The 24,107-nt window shown below is 45.8% G+C and overlaps 1 protein-coding gene across 3 annotated transcripts in view; it reads left to right on the forward strand.

The window, feature by feature from the left end:
• Positions 1-24,107, forward strand: part of LOC137521970 (beta-1,4-galactosyltransferase 3-like) — a 263,991-nt gene that overhangs the window by 130,998 nt on the left and 108,886 nt on the right. For 2 of the 3 annotated variants that reach the window (XM_068241947.1, XM_068241949.1), the window contains exon 2: positions 12,114-12,739. In XM_068241947.1, coding sequence (XP_068098048.1) covers positions 12,478-12,739 — 262 coding nt within the window. In that variant the 5' untranslated portion in view covers positions 12,114-12,477. Of the gene's footprint in view, positions 1-11,849; positions 11,976-12,113; positions 12,740-24,107 lie in introns of those variants that run through there. The other variant, XM_068241948.1, reaches the window with a different exon arrangement.

Below are 24,107 nucleotides of genomic sequence, written 5' to 3' on the forward strand. Positions count from 1 at the left end.
TCCAATCTATTCAGAAATGTTTCTGCTGTCATAAATCTTATCTCAGTCAGCCTGGCTCTATTCTCACCATCGCCGAGGAGAGGGAAGCTTGTCATCGCCCCTGCCACATTCCTGCTGCTCACTGATTGGCTGAAGGCAGTTCAGAGTGAAACTGCTGAAATTTGATCTTGCTGTACTCACATGTTTACAAAGCAAGCTAGATATGACAGTGCAGATTGTAGTCAGAGGGAACCAAGATGGCAAATGCCAGGAACAGAATTCTCTCTATTTACCATAAAAAATTCACTGAAAGCCAAAACCTGGACAGTGCAATACATCTGTTATGTATGTAGAACAAGTAGTTATCTACTTATCTATGAGTCTCTTTCCTGGCATTGTATGGCTGACCCTGCTGCTTTTGTGAGTCCTGTGCCCACTACACGATTTCTACAACGATTTTCAGATGACTGGCAAGTGTGTGTGTGTGATGTGTGTGTGTGTGTGTGTGTGTGTGATATGTGTGCGTGTGTGCGTGCGTGCGTGCGCGTGTGTGTGTGATGCGTGTGTTGCGTGTGTGATGCTGTCTTCTTGCCTTGCCCCTCTGTGCTGTGTCAGCAGAATGGTCTTTGCAGTTGTTTAACGTGTGTGTGTATGCGTATGTTGTGTGTTTCCGCGTATGTTGTGTGTATGGACAGTGGGATGCGACAGTTTGGGCAACCTTGTTAATCGTCATGAATTTTCTGTATAAATCGTTGGTTGTTCTGATAAAAAAAAATGTCAGTTAAATATATCATATAGGAGACACACACAGTGATATTTGAGAAGTGAAATGATGTTTATTGGATTTACAGAAAATGTGCAATAATTGTTTAAATACAATTTGGCAGGTTCATAAATGTGGGCACTGTGTTGTCGTTTTATTGATTCCAAAACCTTTAGAACTAATTATTGGAACTCAAATAGGCTTGTTAAGCTCAGTGACCCCTGACCTACATACAGAGGAGGTGAATCCAATTTTGAGAAAGAGTATTTAAGGGAGTCAATTGTAAGTGTCCCCTTTTAATTTTCTCTGAAGAGTAGCAACATAGGGATCTCAAAAACAACTCTAAAATGACCTGAAGACAAATATTGTTCACCATCATGGTTTAGGGGAAGAATACAGAAAGCTGTCTCAGAGATTTAAGCTGTCTGTTTCCACAGTTAGGAACATGGAAGACCACAGGCTCAATTCAATTTAAAGCGGAACCGAGATGAAAAACTAACTATAGCAAGTAACTTGCCTATATATCTTATTCAAAGTTTAGATAGTTTACACAGCAAATTTAGCTGCAAACAGCTTCAACAGAATATGATTATTTCTTCCTGTGATACAATGAGCGGCCATGTTGTTTGTAAACATTACACACAGGCAAAGCTGATAGCATCTCCAGCTCTCTGCCTGTGATAAATTCACTCTGCTCTCCTCCTCCCTCCTTCCCTCTGCCTCTGAAATCTCTGGCTAGTAACCTCCTCCTCCTGCCCAGACTAATCTCCCATAAACCCTTGCTACAGTGCCAAGGCTCTCTCAAAAAGTTTTGGGCGAGGCTTGTTTAGTTTATAGAGAATTTAAGAGTATTAAAACAAAAAAAACAAAAAAAAGTATTTGGCTTGAGGAATGCCCTATAAACTATATGAAAGGAACACAATTATGCAATGAGTAAAAGTTTATCTCGGATCCACTTTAAGTCTCGAAGTGGCAGACCAAGAAAAATCTCGGATAAACAGAAGCGACGAATGGTGAGAACAGTTAGTCAAACCCACAGTCTAGTACCAAAGGCTTACAACATCATCTTGCTGCAGATGGAGTCACTGTGCATCGTTCAACCATTCATTGCACTTTACACAAGGAGATTCTGTATGCGAGAGTGATGCAGAGGAAGCCTTTTCTCCGCCCACAGCACAAACAGAGCCACTTGAGGTATGCTAAAGCACATTTGGACAAGCCAGCTTCATTTTGGAATAAGGTGCTGTGGACTGATGAAACTAAAAGTGAGTTATTTGAGCATAACAAGGGGCATTATGCATGGAGGAAAAACAACACAGCATTCCAAGAAAAACACCTGCTACCTACAGTAAAATATTTTAGTGGTTCCATCATGCTGTGGGGCTGTGTGGCCAGTGCAGGGACTGGGAATCTTGTCAAAGTTGAGGGACGCATGGATTCCACTCAGTATCAGCAGATTCTGGAGCCCAATGTCCAGGAATCAGTGACAAAGCTGAAGCTGCGCCGGGGCTGGATCTTTCAACAAGAAAACAACTCTAAATACTGCTCAAAATCCACTAAGGCATTCATGCAGAGGAACAAGTACAATGTTCTAGAATGGCCATCTCAGTCCCCGGACCTGAATATAATTGAAAATCTGTGGTGTGAGTTAGAGAGCTGTCCATGCTTGGAAGCCATCAAACCTGAATGAACTACAGATGTTTTGTAAAGAGGAATGGTCCAAAATACCTTCAACCAGAATCCAGACTCTAATTGGAACCTACAGGAAGCGATTAGAGGCTGTAATTTCTGCAAAGGAGGATCTACTAAATATTGATATAATTTCTTTTTTGTGGTGCCCAAATTTATGCACCTGCCTAATTTTATTTAAACAATTATTGCACACTTTCTGTAAATCCAATAAACGTCATTTCACTTCTCAAATATCACTGTGTGTTTCACCTATATGATGTATCTATAGCTGACATTTTTTATTGTAACAACCAACGATTTATACAGGAAGATCATGATGATTAAAGAGACTCTGAAGCCAAACTAAAATCTCGTTTTTACCTTCCTTGTATATTAAGTATCAGTAGACTGAAAACGCTGCATTCCTGCGGCAGAACGAAGGGTTTAGACCCCCTTAAACACTCCTGACAAATTTCAGGCAACGCTTCCTTGTTGAGGCAGAGCTTAGCACTGTAGCACTGCCTCTACTGTAGTCAATCTGCGCCGATCGCCGCCTCTCCCCGCACCTCTCAGTCTTCCTTCACAGGGAGGGGTGGGGGAGGCGGAGAGCATAGCTACAGCTCAAAGCTCTGCCTCCCCGGGCAGCAAAATCCACGACCAAGAAAGTCATGGATGTTAGTCCCGGGATTTGGGGGGGTCTAAACACCTTGTTCTGCTGCGGGAATGTGACGTTTTAGGTCTATTGATACTTCTTAACACACACATGGAAGGTAAAAAACAGATTTTAAATTGGCTTCAGAATTTCTTTAACAAGGTTGCCCAAACTTTCGCATCTGTGTGTGTGTGTGTGTGTGTGTGTGTGTGTGTGTGTGTGTGTGTGTGTGTGTGTGTGTATTTGTGATGCTGCGCTCTTGCCTTGCACCTCTCTGCTGTGCCAGCAGTGTGGTCTTTGCAGTTGTTTAGCTTGTGTGTGCCTGTGTGTGTGATTATGTTGTTTGTATGTGTGTGTGTGTGTGTGTGTATGTTGTGTGCATGTACGTGTGCATGTGTGTGTGTGTGCACGCATGCGTTTATGTATGTATTTGTGATGCTGTGCTCTTGCCTGGACAACTGAGTTCAGGAGGAGCACCATAGAACAAAAAAATCGGTGTACCCCGATCAAAGTCTCAGTGCCCAAAGACACCCACAGCAATCAGGATACAGGATAAGATCGGCACCACTCCAAAATAAAGTAATATATAAGCTCTTTTATTGCATCAAAGTGGCGGCTTCAGCAATGACAGACGCTGTTTTGGGTATTGCCCTATTTCAAATTGCAATAGCCATAATAAATACACAAGTGAAAATGTCTAAATAGCTCACACCCAATTTATTTCACTTGTGTGTTTATTATGGCTATTGCAATTTGGAAAAGGGCAATACCCAAAACAGCGTCTGCCATTGCTGAAGCCGCTGCTTTGATGCAATAAAAGAGATTATATATTACTTTATTTTGGAGTAGTGCCGATCTTATCCTGATTGCGGTGTTCTTGCCTTGCACCCCTGTGCTGTGTCAGCAGTATGATCCGTGCAGTTGTTTAGCTGGTGTGTGTGTGTGTGTGTGTGTGTGTGTGTGTGTGTGTGTGTGTATGTGAGTGGTGTGTGTGTGTGTAGTGGATGTGTGTGTGTGTGTGTGTGTGTGTGTATGTACAGCGTGTGTGTGTGCATGTGGTGTGTGTAGTGTGTGTGTAGTGGATGTGTGTGTGTGTGTGTGTGTGTAGTGTGTGTGTAGTGGATGTGTGTGTGTGTGTGTGTGTGTGTGTGTGTGTGTGTGTGTGTGTGTGTGTGTATGTACAGCGTGTGTGTGTGTGTGCATGTGGTGTGTGTAGTGTGTGTGTAGTGGATGTGTGTGTGTGTGTGTGTGTGTATGTACGTACAGTGTGTGTGTGTGTGTGTGTGTGTGTGTGTGCATGTGGTGTGTGTAGTGGATGTGGATGTGAGTGTGTAGTGTGTGTGTGTGTGTGTATTTGTGATGCTGCGCTCTTGCCTTGCCCCTCTGTGCAGTATGGTCTTTGCTGTTGCTTTGTGTGTGTGTGTGTGCGCGCGCGCGTCTTTGCTGTTGTTAAGTGTTTGTGTGTATTTGTGTTGCTCTGTTCTTGCCTTGCACCTCTGTGCTGTGTCAGCAGTATGATCTGTGCAGTTGTTTAGCTTGTGTGTGCCTGTGTCTGTGCGTATGTTGTGTGTGTATATGTGTGTATTGTGATGCTGTGCTCTTTCCTTGCACCTCTCTGCTGTGTCAGCAGTATGGTCTTTGCAGATGTTTAGCCTGTGTGTGCATTTGTGTGTCTGAATATGTGTGTGTGTGTGTGTGTGTGTACGTTTTGTGTGTGTGTGTGTACGTGTGCGTGCATCTTTGTGTGTATTTGTGATGCTCTGTTCTTGCCTTGCCCCTCTGTGCTGTGTCAGCAATATGGTCTTTGCAGTTGTTTAGCTTGTGTATATGTGTATGTTTTGTGTGTTTGTGCGCGCGCACGCGTGCTTGCGTGTATTTGTGATGCTCTGTTCTTGCCTTGCCCCTCTGTGCTGTGTCAGCAGTATGGTCTTTGCAGTTGTTTAGCAAGTGTATATGTGTATGTTTTGTGTGTGTGTGCGCGCACGCGTGCTTGCGTGTATTTGTGATGCTCTGTTCTTGCCTTGCACCTCTGTGCTGTGTCAGCAATATGGTCTTTGCAGTTTAGCTTTTCAGGAGAGAGCGGAGATTAGCGGAGCTGTGATGTGAGATGTATTTTACTCTTGTGTACATTGGGCTTGTCACAGTAAGAACATGACAAGCATCTTCCAATAAGGGACATTATTGTGTCACTTGTCACACATGTCACAGATAAGGGCTTGAAGCTGTGATAATGGATTCCCCACTGTCAGTTTCTTCAGTTTATGGCAGCTGCAGAAGGAAGTATAAGAATCCAGCATGCAGGGATTTTATCTCGTTTGCGTATCGGAGGATTATGGGGATTGGAAAGTTGGGAATGCAGAAGTTCCTTTGTGGCATAAGAGGGTGCTGAGAAGCTCTTTATGCCAGGGGTTTGTGAAGCCCCCCAGTCCAAACTCGTAAATTGCTTATGGTTTCTAAAGCAGAATTGGGGACCACATCATTACGCATACAGTTCTCATACAGGTAGTCCTTGGTTAACAAACGAGATAGGGACTGTAGGTTCGTTCTTAACCTGAATCTGTTCTTAAGTCAGAACACTGTGCCATCTCTGTCCCCTGTACCTCCTCTGTGCCTCCAGTGTCCCCCTCTGTGTCACCTCTGCCCTCTGTACCTCCTCTGTGCCTCCAGTGTCCCCCTCTGTGTCACCTCTGCCCCCTGTACCTCCTCTGTGCCCCCAGTGTCCCCCTCTGTGTCACCTCTGCCCGCTGTACCTCCTCTGTGCCCCCAGTGTCCCCCTCTGTGTCACCTCTGCCCGCTGTACCTCTTCTGTGCCTCCAGTGTCCCCCTCTGTGTCACCTCTGCCCCCTGTGCCTCCTCTGTGCCTCCAGTGTCCCCCTCTGTGTCACCTCTGCTCTCTGTACCGGTTTAAAAGCCATTTTTTCTTAGATTTTTTTTTAAATCGATTTTCTCAAAAACTACAAGTCCAATTTGAATTATTTTTTTTTGACTTGTTCCCATGGAAGCATAGAATCCATACCGTTCGTATCGGCGGGTCGTTCGTAAGTTGGGGGACTACCTGTACTTCATTCAGCCATTCCAGGGACATTCTCTTGGAAAAACTCAGCCATGCGACCCAGCAAACTTGCAGCAGAGTGGGTGTTCCCCTTGTTTACCTGCTAAAGAGCAGCTCTTACTCTCCAGCTCCTCCTTTTGCTGCTGGGAGTATAACACTTTGTGGTCAGCACTGCAGCTCAGCTCACTCTTAAAGTACACCTGAAGTGAGAGGCATATGGAGACAGCCACATTTATTTCCTTTTTAAACTATGCACATTGCCTGGCATCCTGCTGATCCTCGGGCCAAAAGTGGTTGCATGTATTGATGGGACATGCTGCAAGATGTCTGGCCGTCATGGTCGATGCGGATGGACGGTGGCAGCAGAGATTGATATCGGGACAAGCGAGGAACGCGATGGAACCCCCGGCACTGTCCCCTCTAATGTAAAATGTGTCCCCCGGTGCAGTATACTTTACCTATCCATGGCCGCCGCTGGCTCCGCCCTGCCTCCCTCACACGCCCGCCATGTGGTTGCTGTCATATACAGGGGCGCCTGTGTGATGGAAAGTATACTGCACAGAGTACCAGGGGGCACATTTTACATTAGGGGGGAGCGGCGAGGGGGCGTATGCAGCATCACAAGGCCGATCCTCAAGAGATTGCAAGCCGAAATCGATCAGGAACCAACCTGCGGTGTATGGACAGCCAACAGATCTATCAAAGATCAGAGAGAGATCTGTCTCTTGGTCAATCTGCCCTTACATCATCTGATGTATAGGCCCCTTAAAGTGTAACTGTCGGGCATAAAATATAAAATCAATTCTTTATTTTTATCTGCTAAACAAGTAATAAGGATGTTAATCAGGCAATCCAAAAGTTACAATCTCTATTACTTTTCTTGTTGATAAATGATCATTCCCCAGTTTACCTGACTCTTATTTGGTACGTTGCCGCAAAAAGGAAGTTGCAGGGCATGCTGGGTTGTCCTTTTTAGCTTTTCTACTTTCCCCTCAGACTTAAAGAGACACTGAAGCAAGACTAAATCTCGCTTCAGCTCTCATATATAGCAGGGGCACGTGTGCCCCTGCTAAAACGCCGCTATCCCGCGGCTTAACGGGGGTCCCTTCACCCCCAACCCACCCCCCGCAAAAGTTGGTCGCAGACTTGGTCGCTAAATTTCTCTTCCTGGAGGCAGGGCTAACGGCTGCAGCCCTGCCTCCCAGCGCGTCTATCAGACGCGCATCGCCGCCTCTCCCCCGCCCCTCTCAGTGAAGGAAGACTGAGAGGGGCGGGGGAGAGGCGGAGATACGCGTCTGACAGACGCGCGTGAGGCAGGGCTGCGGCGGTTAGCCCTGCCCCAACCAGGAAGCGCTCCCCCGCTGCATGGAGGGGGATTTGGGGGTGAAGGGACCCCCGTTTAGCCGCGGGATAGCGGCGGTTTACCAGGGGCACACATGCCCCTGCTAGCTATGAGGTCTGAAGTGAGATCTATTCTCGCTTCAGACTCTCTTTAACTAATGCAGCCTGCTTGGCTGAAGCCTCTTTCCCTCCTGTTTTCCCCTCCCACACCTCTGTTCCTCTCTGATTGGCCAATATTTCTCATGCTGAGATAATACACTTTCTATAGTGAAGGGCGGGCAAAGCAGGCAGAGGAAACTAAGGGAGGAAATGACATCAGGATTGGCTTTAAAATAGCCACAGTTAAAATGAGAAATGCTGAGGACGACTTTCTCTTTTTTTTTTTTTTTACCGTAAAAATGTGGACAGTGCAATACATATGTTATGTAAGTAGAGCAAGTATTTATCTAATTATATATGCAGGTTTTTTTTTCTGAGATAGTATGGCTGACAGCTCCTCTTTAATAGTTGACCATCAGATAGATCCCTCTAAAACGAAATCTGATCAGATAGAGATCGAATCCTTCCACACACTGGGCACAGATTTTCAATGGATTTCAGCGTGATATGCCGGGCCCCCCAGGTCTCCGCCATCTGTTCGTCTTTTGGCCGTCTCATGGTTTTCCCATACTATTTTCCTGGGGTTGGGAAATCACCATTCCTAACGGTGGGAACGCCGGTGTGGATATAACCTCAGTAAAGCCTTGTTCATGTGGTAGGCGGTTCTCGGAGGAGGCATCCCACTGGGGCCTGCTTAGAATCCAGTGTGAGTGCATCATTCTCCCACTCACCCGGCCCTGTGCCCCTCAGTCAAGTGCCATTTTATTTGCCCTCCTCCCTTCTGTACAGACTCTGCCCAGAAAGCGGACCTGAACTCAGAACTTCCTCTCTGCTGTTAAAGACAACAGCATAATAACCGTTAAACAAGAACATGTATTTGTTACAGCTGAGACAAATCCTAAAATAAATTTGCACAGTTTCTACTTCCTGATTCCTGGAAGCAGACATATTGTTTACAGCCTGAGCTTTCAAATGGGCTTATCTGCTTATCTGCTATAGGCAGTCATGTGACACGGGGGAGGGATCAAATTACAATCACAAAGAGCTTGTGATTAGACACAAATGAGCTCTCAAATTCACTAAAACGATTTTCTGAGCGTTTAGAGAGCGATTCAAACCGCTAGCGATTTCCCTAAACGCTCAGCTAATGTTAATGGATGGGCCAAATTCCACAGGCGCAATTGCGATTACTAAATCGCAAAACGCAGGACATGCAGCATTTTTAGCGGTAGCGTTTCTGCAATGTAAAGTATATAAACGCTGGCGTAATCGCTCATCAAAACCTACTCAGAGAGATTTTGATAGTTTTGAAATTACTGCACACTGTAAAAATGTTTAAAATGAATTGAAAGGACCAATCAGAATTAAAACCGCTAATCGCTACACAACTGCTGACAAAATGCGTACACTTTTTAAAATCTCTACCCAAATCGCCAGAAAACGCTCGTGAAATCGCTTACAAAACGCTCATACAAAACGCTATCGATTGCGATTAGCGATAGCGATTTGTAGTGGGTTCCAGGCCTGAGGGTGAATTAGACAGGCTAAACTCTCAAAATACATACGGGGTGCATTTCTCTGTTTTCCTTGTGTCCTGTGCAAGAGTTCTGGTCCACTTGAACTGAAAGCAGAAGTCCTCTGTTATTGTCTCACACTGCCCCCTAGTGACACATGGCCATAAGTACACATTACAGCAGTACTAACTAGTAGCAATGTAATGTAACAAATGGAAAAAAAAAAGTGCTAAAATAACTTGGCCTGGAGAACTTGCAAGCCTCTAAATAAATTGGCTGCTAAAGGGTTGATAGAGTGCAACCCACTGTGGCAAAAAGTTAGATCCTCCTCTGAGGTGAATGTGATCAATCAAAACATCAGCATTGCAGCGCTCAATCAAGATTATCCTTACGGGCCAATCGTTGCTTTTGCCCAAAATCGATTGAAATTGCGGTCAGGCTGGCTGCACACCATACAATTTTTTGTCAGATCGACGGGAAATTTCCAGCCGTTAATTTTCAACATGTCCGCTTTGCTTCCAATCGAGAAAGTGATTGGTTTTGAGATGAGTACTCCACAAAATCGATCCCTTTCTCCATCAGAAGCAGATCAGAAATTATCAAATTACAGGAAATTTACAGTGGATCTGATGGGAGAATTTGATGGTGTGCTTCCGTCAGACGGGTCAAAACCATTATTTCCGACATTTTCTGATAGATTTTTTTGATCACGTCTATAGAAAATCGATCAGAAAAACGATCGGTAATCAGATTGGATCTGTCGGAAGTCATTGATTTGACCGTCAATCTGACAGGAAATTACCAGGCATTAAGCTAAATACTCAGCACTCTACGGCGCAAGATGCATCCAGCAATCTCTCCCTGACGACAAAGGTCCCAAAATCCATCTTCCGGCTGGCGGCTGTGCACGACCTTACTCAACGAGTGCAAACAGGAAGTCAAGGGATCGCGGTACTTTGTGTCGTGGGGGATCTTACAGATCCGATCCGCCATGACAGTAGTTATCCCTGCGCGTTTCTAAATGCCCGTGTGATCGCGCGCTTTTACCAAAGTCGTCAGATCGCGGAAATGGTCACTCGAAGATCAAAAAATTGCCAGTCGTTGGGAAAATTGCGTGGTGGGTACAGTCCTTAAAGGTGGCCACTAACGATACAATTTCTTGCGAAAAATCGTTCGAGCGATCAGATAATTCTGATCGGAAATGAAATCGTTCGCTACACCATCAACGAACCAATCTTTGCTTCCTATCACAGCCAACAACAAAATCCAAATTCCAAAATGACGAAAATCCAATCAGACGACTATTTTTGTAATCGATTGTTCCCATCAACACAGATTATTTACAACCAATCCGATCAGAATTTCTGATAGCTGGAATGATTTTTCGCTCGAAATTGGACCGTTAGTGGCCACCTTTAGGACATAGATTTCTGGCAGATTAGATCAGAGCTATCAAATCTTCCAGGAATCGAGCGGATGTGTGTGTGTGTGTGTGTGTGTGTGTGTGTGTGTGTGTGTGTGTGTGTATAGTGTGTGTGTGTGCGTGCGTGCGTGAGGTGTGTGTGTGTACAGTGTGTGTACAGTGTGTGTACAGTGTGTGTACAGTGTGTGTACGTGTGTGTGTGTGTGTGTGTGTGTGTGTATAGTGTGTGTGTGTGCGTGCGTGCGTGAGGTGTGTGTGTGTACAGTGTGTGTACAGTGTGTGTACAGTGTGTGTACAGTGTGTGTACAGTGTGTGTACAGTGTGTGTACAGTGTGTGTACAGTGTGTGTACAGTGTGTGTGTGTGTACTGGTGTGTTGTAGTGTGTGTGTGTGTGTACAGTGTGTGTGTGTGTTGTAGTGTGTATGTGTGTGGTGTGTGTGTGTAGTGTGTGTGTATGTATGTGTGTGTGTGTAGTGTGTGTGTGTGTGTGTGGTGTGTGTGTGTGTGTGTGTGTGTACTGGTGTGTTGTAGTGTGTGTGTGTGTGTGTGTACTGGTGTGTTGTAGTGTGTGTGTGTGTGTGTGTGTGTGTGTGTAGTGTGTGTGTGTGTGCGCGTGCGTGTGTGTGTATTGTGTGTGTGTGTGTAGTGTGCGTGTGTGTGTAGTGTGCGTGTGTTTGGTGTGTGTGTGTGTGTGTGTGTGTGTGTGTGTGTGTGTGTGTGTGTGTGTGTGTGTGTGTGTGTGTGTGTGTATATGGCTACCCTCAGGGACTTAACTCTAAGCGCTTTGAGTCCTATGGGAGAAAAGCGCTATAGAAATGTTATTGTATAGAGTGCTAATTACCTAACGGGCTATACTTAGATTTCTGCCAGATTTTATCCGAGCGATCGAATCTTCCGGGAATCGAGCGGATCAGTTGACGAGTGTGTGTGGCTTCCCTCGGGGACCAGGCGATTTGACTCTGGAGTGCTAATTACCTAATGGGCTATATTTATTGGTGTCCACACCCCTCCCCGGTATAAAAACATCCTCTTCCCAGAGGCTTATCAGTGGCGCTCTGTCCATGTAGGAGACTGTTTAGGCTTTTCATGTCCTTGCACTGGCTGCAGTGTCTTTGTTTGGGAGCTGTTTGATATCCTGTGTGTGTGTGTACAGTTCTGTCTACCAGGGGCTTGCCCTGCCAGTAAAATCCCCTTTGTTGTCTGCAGATGGGCTGCACAGTCTGGCTGCACTAGAAAGGGGATTGATATTGATGACACAGCATTGACCACAGGGATCTCCCGGTAGAAATATTTGTGGGTGGGATTTTCCTCTCTTTTCATTCCTCTATGCATCAGAACACAGTTTGCTAATTGCTGGCTGGTTGTGTCCCTCCTTCCCCTCCTCGCTTCCACCCCCCCTCCCTCCATCCTCCTGTATGTTTGGCGTTCTAGAGAGAAGCCACAGGCTCAGCTATCAGGAGGGAAGTCAGCAGCTTCCGAGGTTTCTACCATCGTAGCTTGGTTGCCCGTTGGCTCTTGTGCAATCCTGTAAAACGCGTCGTTGGGCGCCGCCGCTGGCACGCACGGAGCGCTGATGTCATGCCCCTCTGAATTCCCTTATTTCTGTTTCCTCTTTCAGGCTGTCGGAACATCTGGGATGCCGTATCCTGCAGCTGCTGAAGATTCTCCTGGAGGCTCGGAATCGGTCTGAATCCGGCAGAGGACCCCCCCACCTCACCGAAGAGAGCATTTCACATGTGCCTTATCCACCCCCGACTTCTGAGGCCCCCCTGGTTTTGTGAAGCTGGATCCCGAAACGCTCTGCGCTCCTCTGGATTTCTCCTTAGAAGCATGGAACACGATGAAGAGAGATGACAGTCTGGCAGGCTAGCGAAACGAGTAGAAACTTGCCACTCACTGAACCTTAATCAGGATCGTCTGACACGTCTTTTGTTTTGTTGGTACTGGAATTTGGAATTTTTGGTTGGAGAGAAAGATTAAAAATGACCATCGCGAAAGCCCGCTACCTGCTCCTGTTTTTCTGCGTGCAACTGGTGGTCATGGCGCTGCTGTACCGGGAGGGCTACCGCAAGAGGGTGGCGTACTTTTTTGGCATTTTTTACAAAAATGGACCTCAGTCGGCGCTGCTCGCGCCTCAGAACTTGTCGTTGCCTGGGGACGTCTACGCCAATCTCAGCTTGATATCCCGGCCGGGGGTTAAGGAGGAGCTCTTGCCGTTATGTCCGGAGACTTCCCCGTTTATAGGTAGGTGCTCTTGTTTTTGGCCCATGGGGTGTTGACCGTGAATTGTATGTATTGATTGTGCAAACTCTTTTATAACTGTGTAGCGGTTAGCGCTCTCGCCTTCCCTGCCAGGGCACTATCTGCACAGAGTTTGTATGTTCTCTCCTTGTCTGTGTGAGTTTCCTCCCGGCACTGTGGTTTCTTCCCACATCCCAAAAACATACAAAGAAGTTAATTGGCTCCCCCTAAAAATTGCCCCTAGACAATAGTGGACATATGACTATGGTAGGGAGTAGATTGTGGGGAACAGTTAGCGACATGACTATGTACTCTGTACAGCGCTGCGGTAGATGTTGGCGCTATATAAATACTACATAATAATAATAAGGAAGTTGATATCAGGTATCAAGATAGATAAGCAGCTAGCACTGTAGAGTCCCAGGTTCATATCGCAGCCACATCACTATCTGCATAAACCTTGTATGTTCGCCTCATGTTTTCAGAGGGTTAAATCCCTCATCCAATCCATAAGCCCTACTGGTAGGTTAATTGGCTTTCCCTAAAATTGCCCCTAAAACTTTGATGGACAAAGGACTATGGTTGTGAGCGCCTCTGAGGACAGTCAGTGACATGACTATGTACTCTGTAATGTGCTGCAGAAGATGGCACTGCTGTATAAATACATAATAATAATATGGTAGGACATTAGACTGACAGGATTATAGTGTGAGCTCCTTTGAGGACAGTCAGTGACATGACTATGTACTCTGTAAAGTACTGAAGAAGATGTCAGTGCTAAATAAATACATAATAATAATATGGTAGGACATTAGATTATGACTATGGAAGGATTAGAGTGTCAGCTCCTCTGAGGACAGTCAGTGGCATGATTATGTGCTCTGTAAAGTGCTGCAGAAGATGTCAGTGCTATATAAATACATCGTAATAATATGGTAGGATTAGATTGTGAGCCCCTCTGAGGACAGTCAGTGACATGATTATGTGCTCTGTAACATGCTGCAGAAGATGTCAGTGCTATATAAATACATAATAATAATATGGTAGGATTAGATTGTGAGCCCCTCTGAGGACAGTCAGTGACATGATTATGTACTCTGTAAAGTGCTGCAGAAGATGTCAGTGCTATATAAATACATAATAATAATATGGTAGGATTAGATTGTGAGCCCCTCTGAGGACAGTCAGTGACATGATTATGTACTCTGTAATGTGCTGCAGAAGATGTCAGTGCTATATAAATACATAATAATAATATGGTAGGACATTAGACTATGACTATAGTAGGATTAGATTGTGAACTAAAATGTCTGTGCTGTTGTTAGTAATTGACTTCCCACTAACTTTTGTCCGTCTGGTGGGGATGGGACAATAGACTCTGATAGGTGAATTGTTCAATGTTCTCTACAAAAACAAGTGTCAGCACTATATCAAATTATTTTATAATTATATACTGCTGACATTGCTTGCAGCGTCTCACAGAGTGTACATATATTTTTATCACTAAGTGTCTCTCAGGAGTCCACAATCTAATCCTTACCATAGTCATATGTCCATCATAGTCTATGTCCAGTTTTAGAGGGAAGCCAATTAACTGCCAGGAAAGTGTTTTATGGCTGCAATTCCTCATCGGTGAGGGTTACGATATAGTCTGACCCGATCCCGACCCAGCCATAAAATGTCACTTGCATACCTGTTTTTTAACACTTTGAGGCAAAAAAAAGTAAGAAAAAAAATGTAATTTGGAAAAATAAAATAATATTTCTGACTGTTTCCATCTTTACTGTTTCTCTGATGTCAAAGGTGACATCACTTTTTTTTATTTTTTACCCAGCTCAGAGCTGGTTCACACTTGGGCACTTTTCAGGGCTTTGCTGATCGCCGGCTAGGTGCTGTTGCGAATGTATCACTATGGGATCATTCTCTTGGCAGTGTTTGCAATTTACGTACATCGCAAACGCGCTGCGTGCAGCGCTTTGGGGGGCGATTGTGTTGTGATTCTCATTCTGTTGAACGAGAATCACAACGCAAATAGCGATGCAAATTTGTACGGTCTCTCCCACAGCAAACATCACCTAGATAGCAGGCTTACATCACTGTGTAAACTCTTCTAAGAGAGGGTGGATTCAGTTACCTATTGGTCATAGTGTCCCTACCTTATCTGAAATGGGAAGTTTATTTGCCTGTTGAGATAAGCTTGTTACTTTAGCTAAAAAAGAAAAGAAAAAAAACTTCCCACAATCCTGTTGGCACAACACTGTTCAGCAAAGGCACACAGGCCAGGAAAAAATAGGGTGCATGTAGGGACTTATTTTAGAGAAAAGAGGGGGTTATATATATGTTTGGGGCACTAACTATTTTTAGGGGAAAAAAATGATTTTGGTATGTGACAACCCCCTTTAATGCAAATTGTTTGGAACTGAGCCAATCAAATGCACTTCTGCTAATTCGGTTTGTCCCAGTTCCATCCTGCACACAATCTGCATGCCGGCCTGAACTAGTAGCCTCATTTTCACCATCTCTGCTCAGCAGCACAGAAAGCCAGTGATATCTTACCAGGGATACTCGTATGACACAATGCCCGGCCACACTAGAAAGGTTCCGTTATGGAGTGTGACATCACTTCCCATATTTTACAGTCATCTCACTGAGTGCAGGAAGTAAGGAGAGTTCTGCCAAGACAGACCTCGGAAACCACCTCTGACACAAGCTCTCACCATTCCCCACTTTGCCTAAAGTCCTCAGTTAAAGGACACTTGAAGTGAGTAATATGGAGGCTGCCACAGTTATTTCCTTTTAAGCAGTACCAGTTGCCTGGCAGCCCTGCTGATCCTGTGTTTTTAATACTTTAAAGGAGACTATAGATGGAAAATGAAAAAGATTTTATACATATCTGGGGCTTCCTCCAGCCCCTCCACCTGGATCGCTCCCACGCTGCCATCCTCCTCTGCCCACAGCTTCGGGAACCGGGTCCCGCCACTGATGTCATCGGAGCCAGCCTATGCCGGAGAAGTGCGCCCTCTAAGTATCTCTCCAGTTTTCTACCCAGGCTCTTTTGGCCGGGTGCTCCACCCGGCTAGTTTTGGTGAGCACCCGGCTGTCATCGGCTCACCTCCTCCTATTCTGTAAGCAGAGTTGCTCACAGAAGCACCGGCCCTGTATTGTCTGATCTCGCCCCACCCGGCTACTTTTTCATGCCACCCGGCTGCGGCTGCTGGAGAGATACGCAAACAGTTCACTTCTCTTACGTCAGACTGGCTCCAACTGACGGAAGTGCGGGGACCCAGTTCTCGTAGCTGCGGGCAGAGGACGGCGGCGTGGGAGCGATCCAGGCAGATGGGGCTGGAGGAAGCCCCAGGTATGTATTAAATCTTTTCCATATTTCATCTCTGGTCACCTTTAAAGGGATCCCGAGGTGAGACTGATATGGAGGCTGCCATATGTTTTTCCTTGTAAACAATTCCAGTTGCCTGGCAGTCCTATTGATCTTCTGGCATACGTAGTGTTTTGAGTCAAAACCCTGGAACAAGCATATTGCTAATCCAGTAAAACCGGAGTCAGCTGAGTCAGAGTACCTGATATGCTGCATGCTTGTTCAGGGCCTATGGCTTTAAAGGACACCTGTAGTGAGAGGGATATGTAAGCTGCTATAGTTATCTCCATTTAAACGGTACGGATTGCCTGGCTATATTGCTGATCCTCTGCCTCTAATGCTTTTAGCCATAACCCCTGAACGAGCATGCAGCAGATCAGATTTTTCTGGTTGAAGTCTGACTGGATCAGCTGCATGTTTTTTTTCTTTTGTTATTCATTGTAGGCAAAGAGATCAGCAGGACAGCCAGGCAACTGGTATTGATTAAAATGACATAAATATGGCAGCTTCCATATCTCTCTCACTTCAGGAGTCTTTTGAATGTTCTGGCTGAAGATTACGTTAGGTTAAAAAATATATGAAAAAATGCAACACATTTGAATGGCGTTTGTGGCACATATTAATGAATAAGGGCGCGTTGTTGTTGAAATCAATAGGCTTCTGTCCGATTCGCATGCGGGAGAAAAATCAGACGCCATGCTGCAGTTTTGCGTGATGCGTGGAAATTCTTGCAGCCTTGCATGGCCAGAGGGTCTCACATCACAGCTGCGCTGGCATCACAAATCGCAAGACGTACGGCGAGCACAGTGGAAACGCATCCAGACTTACGATCGCAAAGCGTTAGCAATTGAGGCTGCGATTTTGACGCACAAAACACATATTTTTCACTGTCTTTTTTTGGTGAGTTTTAAGCGGTCGCGATTAGCATTTCCTTAATATTGTAATCGTGATCACTCAAAAATTGCGAGAAAGCGATGCATGCTCCGCGTTCACGTTTAACAATAATTGCGAATTGCCGGCGATCACGACAGTGAGATTACTGCCATCATTTTTATTGCACTAGTGCTTTAAAAAGCACTAGCTGTCGCCGGCGATTAGCGGTAAACGCCCGGTAATCACCCGAGTGTGAATGGGCCTTTAGAGTAACAAGGAAGGGTTGGAAACGATGATAGTGTGCGGAGATTTGCCAGCATGCTGGGAAATGTCTGATTGGTCGGAGATCGCGCAGGACGTAGTATTGCTGAATGTGAGACTGTGGCAAGATACGTGGAATGCAGTGAAAACCACTTTATCCTTCACAGCCTGCTGGATGCCAGCCAGAGTTGAGCAATAATTCAGGTGTGCTTTTCCTGAGAAATACAGTTGGGGAGGGTGGAATGCAATGGTGAGGTTGGTGTACATTCCTGGGAAACACTCAAAAACACAAGAAATGCACCCTGTGTGTATTTAGAGAGTTTATCCTGTGTAATCCCCCCTCATTTGTGTCTAATTACTAGTTGTAATTTAATCCCTCCCCTGTGCCACATGACTGCCTATGGCAGATAAGCAGATAAGCCTATTTGAAAGCTCAGGCTGTAAACAATATGTCTGCTTCCATGAACCAGGAAGTAGAAACTGTGCAGATTTTAGGATTTGTATCAGCTGTAACACAGAAATGTTTTTTTGTTTAAAGGATACCTAAAGTGACATGTGACATGAGATAAACATGAGTATGTACAGTGCCAGGCACACGAATAACTATGCTGTGTTCCTTTTTTTCTTTCTCTGCCTGAAAAAGTTAAATATCAGATATGTATATATATATATATATATAAGTGGCTGACTCAGTTCTGACAGGAAGTGACTACAGTGTGACCCTCACTGATAAGAAATTCCTCTTTTTTTATCTATTTCTTGCTCTCAGAAGCCATTTTCTGCTAGGAAAGTGTTTTATAGTTGGAATTTATTATCAGTGAGGGTCACACTGTAATCACTTTCTGTCTGAGTCAGGACTGAGTCAGCCACTTACATACCTGATATTTAACTCTTTCAGGCAGAGAAAGGAAAAAAGGAACACAGCCTAGTTATTTGTGTGCTAGGCACTGTACATACCCATGTCTATCTCATCATGTCACATGTCACTTCGGGTATCCTTTAAAGGTTATTATGCTGCTTTGTATCTTTTAGAGCAGAGAGGAGGTCTGAGTTCAGGTCCGCTGTAAGGATGGGTGTCAGTGATTCATCATTGGCCAACGTCTCTCCCCCTCCACCAATATGTGACGCACAGAGGGTTTCTGGGGAAAAAAAATCCCTCAAAAATGCAGCCAAGCTGATGTCATAATCTAGATGCCACTGATCGCTCCACAGCTTGTGCGAAATCTTCCTCCGCTGAAAGAACGCCCCTAAATGTGCTCTGACAGACAGGCATAGTCACACACTGAACAGCCAATTAAAAGTGGAGCTGAACTCTTGCACAGGACAGAAGGAAAACAAAGATAAATGCACCCTGTATGTATTTAGAGAGTTTAGCCTAATCCCCCCCCCCTCATCTGTGATTAACCACAGCTGTGTCCGCTCAGGTATCTCCTTATTTATTTCCTTGTAAATAATGCCAGTTGCCTGGCAGCCCTGCTGATCTTCTGGCCTACGTAGTGTCTGAGTTAAAATCCTGGAACAAGCATATGGCTAATCCAGTAAAACCCAAGTCAGCGGAGTCAGAGTACCTGATCTGCTGCATGCTTGTTCAGGGCCTATGGCTAGAACTATTGGAGACACAGGACCAGAAGGGCTGCCAGGCAACTGGTATTGCTTAAAAGGAAATAAATATGGCAGCCTCCATGTCCCTCTCACTTCAGGTTCCCTTTAAGTAACCATGGTTTTCTTTTACATTTAAACATTTGCAAAGTAGGTTCAGGGCCCTTTCACACTGGCGTGGTGCAGCATGATTGATGCACTGTTACCGCAGCCTAATGTTTACACCCTCCGCGTTGCGATACGCTGCATCGGAAGTGCCCGATCGAACAATAGCTTACCGCGTGTCTTCTGCTGCGCTCTGCGGCAGCCAGGAAGTCATGTTAGTCTATGGCTGCGCAGGGTTTTTTAAACAGTTGCGGGCGTGACGTTGCCGCGCACATGCGCGGAAGCGTCATTTTCCAATACACTTCCGTGCACTTCCGCATACCCTGAAGCAGGAAGTGACCGCAAGCACGTCTCACTTCCTGTTAGGCTGGTGGCCAGACAGGAAGCACTGCGTTCTAACGCAGTGTTCTCTGAAGGCCAGTTTTTGGCGGTGCGGAGGGTTTAGGCCTCTTGCACACTACACGCGATTCCGATTTATTTTTTTCATATGATTTGATTTTTGTTTCTAATTAAAAAACGTAGCAGCATGCAGTACTTTTTAAAATCGAAATAAAAAATCGAATTGTATAAAAAAATCGGAATCGCATGTAGTGTGCAAGTGTGAAAGCGGCCTTTTACTGTGTCTAATCACTGGCAGCCTATTAAGTGTCTCAGAGGTAGAAAAAGGTAAATAGTTCACATATTTTATCTCTCCCTGCCCTCAGAAGTTGCATTCTGCCAGGAAAACTTTTAAGGCTGTAACTTGCTTATCAGTAATGATTACTATATTCCTGACAAGGTACTGACAAGACAGAAGCTGTCACTTCCATGCCTAGAAATTACCTCTTTCGGGCAGCAAGATAAAACAGCCTGGTTATTAGTATGTTTTTCCCTCTTAATACACCTGTTTATCTCATCATGTCGCTTCGGGTATCCCATTAGCACCACGTGCGTTACCATTGGCAGTGCGCATTACGTTGCATGTTTCTGTGGCAACACGTGGTGGCGCTAGTGGGATAAGAGGTGATGCTCCTCTGGCTTTGGTAGCTGTAGGATTGCCAATGCGCTGCCTGCATATTCACCCTGACCTTCTGAGCTTACAATGTAGAGGAGGAATGGCAATACTAGGCAGACTGGCATTGTACTGGACATAGCTTCTGTTTCCCGCATAAAGCTCACACAGAGCTTGTTCACACCTACGGCGATTTTTTTTTTTTTTTTTAAGTGCCAGCGATTTTCAAAATCGCACTAAAGACTGGAACCCACTACAAATCGCTAATTGCAATCGCTAGCGTTTTGTATGAGCGGTTTGTAAGCAATTTCAGGAGCGTTTTCGGTAGCGATTTTAAAAAGTGTAATCAATTTGCTAGCGGTTTTAATTCTGATTGGTCCTTCCAATTAATTTAAATTTTCTTACAGTGTGCAGTAATGTAAAAACGCTATCAGAATCGCTCTGTGTAGGTTTTGATGAGCGATTATGCCAGCGTTTATTTACTTAACATGGCAGAAACGCTAACGCTCAAAAATGCTGCATGTCCTGTGTTTGCGATTCTGCTAATCCCAATCGCTCCAGTGGAATTTGGCCCATCCATTAACATTAGCTGAGCGTTTAGGGAAATCGCTAGCGTTTTGAATCTCTCCCTAAACGCTCACAAAATCGCTCTAGTGGGTTCCAGCCCTTGTGCAATGATTCCCTATGAGAGTGTCACATCTGAGCGGTTCGCTTGCGATCCGCTCACCAAAGCACTTTTTGAGCCCGGGGCCCACTGTCCCGACCAAAATTTTCTCCAGGGCCCCCCGGGGCGAGGGGGGGGGGGGTGTTTGGAGGGACGTGGCTAGTGGCAGCGGCAGCTACCACAGTATAGCAAGTACAGTTAGCCCAGTATAGCTAGTACAGTTAGCCCAGTATAGCTAATACAGTTAGCCCAGTATAGCAAGTATAGTTAGCCCAGTATAGCAAGTATAGTTAGCCCAGTATAGCAAGTATAGTTAGCCCAGTATAGCAAGTATAGTTAGCCCAGTATTAGCAAGTATAGTTAGCCCAGTATTAGCAAGTATAGTTACCACAGTATAGCAAGTATTGTTACCACAGTATAGCAAGTATAGTTACCACAGTATAGCAAGTACAGTTAGCCCAGTGTAGCCAGTAGTTACCACAGTATCGCAAGTACAGTTAGCCCAGTATAACCAGTAGTTACCCCAGTATAGCAAGTACAGTTAGCCCAGTATAGCAAGTATAGTTAGCCCAGTATAGCAAGTATAGTTACCCCAGTATAGCTAGTACAGTTACCACAGTATAGCAAGTATAGTTAGCCCAGTATAGCAAGTACAGTTAGCTCAGTATAGCAAGTACAGTTAGCTCAGTATAGCAAGTACAGTTAGCCCAGTATAGCAAGTACAGTTAGCCCCGTATAGCCAGTAGTTAGCCCAGTATAGCAAGTACAGTTAGCCCAGTATAGCAAGTACAGTTAGCCCAGTATAGCAAGTACAGTTACCCCAGTATAGCTAGTACAGTTACCACAGTATAGCAAGTATAGTTAGCCCAGTATAGCAAGTACAGTTAGCTCAGTATAGCAAGTACAGTTAGCCCAGTATAGCAAGTACAGTTAGCCCAGTATAGCCAGTAGTTAGCCCAGTATAGCAAGTACAGTTAGCCCAGTATAGCAAGTACAGTTAGCCCAGTATAGCAAGTACAGTTACCCCAGTATAGCTAGTACAGTTAGCCCAGTATAGCAAGTACAGTTAGCCCAGTATAGCTAGTACAGTTAGCCCAGTATAGCAAGTACAGTTAGCCCAGTATAGCAAGTACAGTTAGCCCAGTATAGCCAGTAGTTAGCCCAGTATAGCAAGTACAGTTAGCCCCGTATAGCAAGTACAGTTAGCCCAGTATAGCTGCCCCAGTGTCGCCAGTACAGTTAGCCCAGTGTAGCCAGTAGTTACCCCAGCATAGTGCCCCAGTGTAGCTAGACTAGGTGCCCTCTCCACCCCACGGCCGCCGCTCCGGTTACCTTATGAGCGGGCGGTCGCTTCCTTCCTTATATTCCCCCAGGCGCTCCTCTCCTCTGTTGCAGCATCTCGTAATACAGCAGCGCTTCCCGTGCGGCTGCTGTAAAGAAGGGAAGGAAGCAGTGCAGCGGCTTCCTGTAGCGGCGATCGGCGTTACCATGGGAACCGCTGCCCTGCCCCCTTCCCTCCTTACAGCAGCCGCAATGGAAGCGCTGCTGTACGAGATAGGAAGGAGAGGGGCTATGGGGAATATAAGGGAGGAAGCGGCCGCCGCTCTTAAGACAACAGAAACGGCAGCTGCGGGGGGAGAGGAAGAAAAGCCAGATCCGCCGCGGCCCCCCAGAAATTTGCCCACGGACCACCAGGGGGCCGCGGCCCCCAGGTTGGGGACCTCTGCTGTACTATTTTGGGGGCGATTTGCCTCAATGGAAGGTATATGGAAATCGCAAAGGACTTGAAAAAGCCCTTTGTATAGCGATTTCCCCAGCACTTTCATGAATAAATACATTGTGTTTATTATTTTCCGGGTCAAAGAGCTCACTTCCCGACTGACGTCAGGAAGTGAAAGAAAACGAATCGCTGTGCAAAAGCGATTCGAAAAGCGCTTTACTAAAAATCAGTAACGCGCAGGCGCTAAAAAAAATCGCCCACAAAATCGCAAAGCGCTGCCGTCAGTGATTGCGATTTATGATGTGAACTAGGCCTCAGTGCTTCCCATAAACCAAGAGATGCTGATTTTGTCTTGCATGCCTATTTAATGCAAATTGCATGGAGCTGAAATTTGGGCCAATCAAAACCAGCAGGAAGTGCAGGTGATTGGCCAGTTTCATGCCGCATACAGTGCAGGAAAGCCAGAGTCATTGGCATCTTATAAACCTCCACCACCCACAAATAACCTCAGTATAGGGGTGACCTTCATAACAGGATCACTGAGGCGGCTTTCACCAGTCTCAGTCTGGTCATGTGCAAACAGTGCAAACTGTGACCTGTATGTCCATAAAACCAAACATGCTCGTTATCAGCTGCTGAAACCTAGCCTGATAGCTGTGGGTGAAATGCTCTGTTGCCTTATCAGGGGGATTGAAAGTTTATTCTACAGACTAATGCTAGGCATACACGGCAAGTTTGTATCCTTATCAATCGAGCCGCTGATGGCTCGATTGATAATATCTGACAGGTCCGATGACCTGCCGGATAAATTCCCCGCTCGATCCCCGGAGACTATCGGGAATTAATCCGCGCGGATGAGTGGGGACTCAGCGGGAGTCGATCCGGCGGCTAACCGGCCGCCGGATCGACCCGTGTATGCCCAGCATAAGCTCTGTTTCTACATGGGTATAGAGCTATAGAGCTTTAATGCGATCGATTTGCCATCAGATCCGACCAACAGATAGATCCTTCTGATCGAATCTGATCAGAGAGGGATCGTATGGCTGCCTTTACTGCAAACAGATTGTGAATCAATTTCAGCATGAAACCAATCACAATCTGTGGTGGTGCTGCCCGGCCCCCCCCTCCCCCGCATACATTACCTGCTCCGCCGGCGCGAGTCACCGCTGTCTTCTTCTCCGCTGGGTTCCGGGTTCCGGCTGGCTTCACTTCTTTCTGTCCAGGGAAGTTTAAACAGTAGAGGGCGCTCTACTGTTTAAACTTCCTGCCGGGACAGGAAGAAGTGAAGCCTGCCGGACTCGGAACCCAGCGCAGAGACGGAGCAGTAGTGACACGCGCCGGCGGAGCAGTTAATGTATTGCCCCTGTATTGTGTCGGTCGTCAGGCATTCGAACGCCGGTATTGACGCACTCCCAACCCGCTGGCGATCGAGAAAAATCTTCCGCACAGACGGCTCAACGGGAATCGACGGGAACAATTGATTTCGGGCGGAAATCGATCGTTCTGTCAGCATTTGCGCAACGATTTCACAGCAGATTTGATCACAGTGATCGAATCTGCTGTATATTGGCGGGAAAATCGTTAGGTGTATGGGCCCCTTTAGCCAGCAACAATAGAAAGCTCAGAACAATAGAGAGTTTAACAGTCTCTCATCACAGCCTGTGTGTGGAAAAAAAACACCTTGTGTATCAGCTGATTGTAAAAAAGTCGCACGCGCGCACACCACATACACACCACATACACACCACATACACATCACACACACATCACACACACATCACACAC

The sequence above is a fragment of the Hyperolius riggenbachi genome, chromosome 6 (assembly GCF_040937935.1).
Source record: "Hyperolius riggenbachi isolate aHypRig1 chromosome 6, aHypRig1.pri, whole genome shotgun sequence".
NCBI lineage: Eukaryota > Metazoa > Chordata > Amphibia > Anura > Hyperoliidae > Hyperolius > Hyperolius riggenbachi.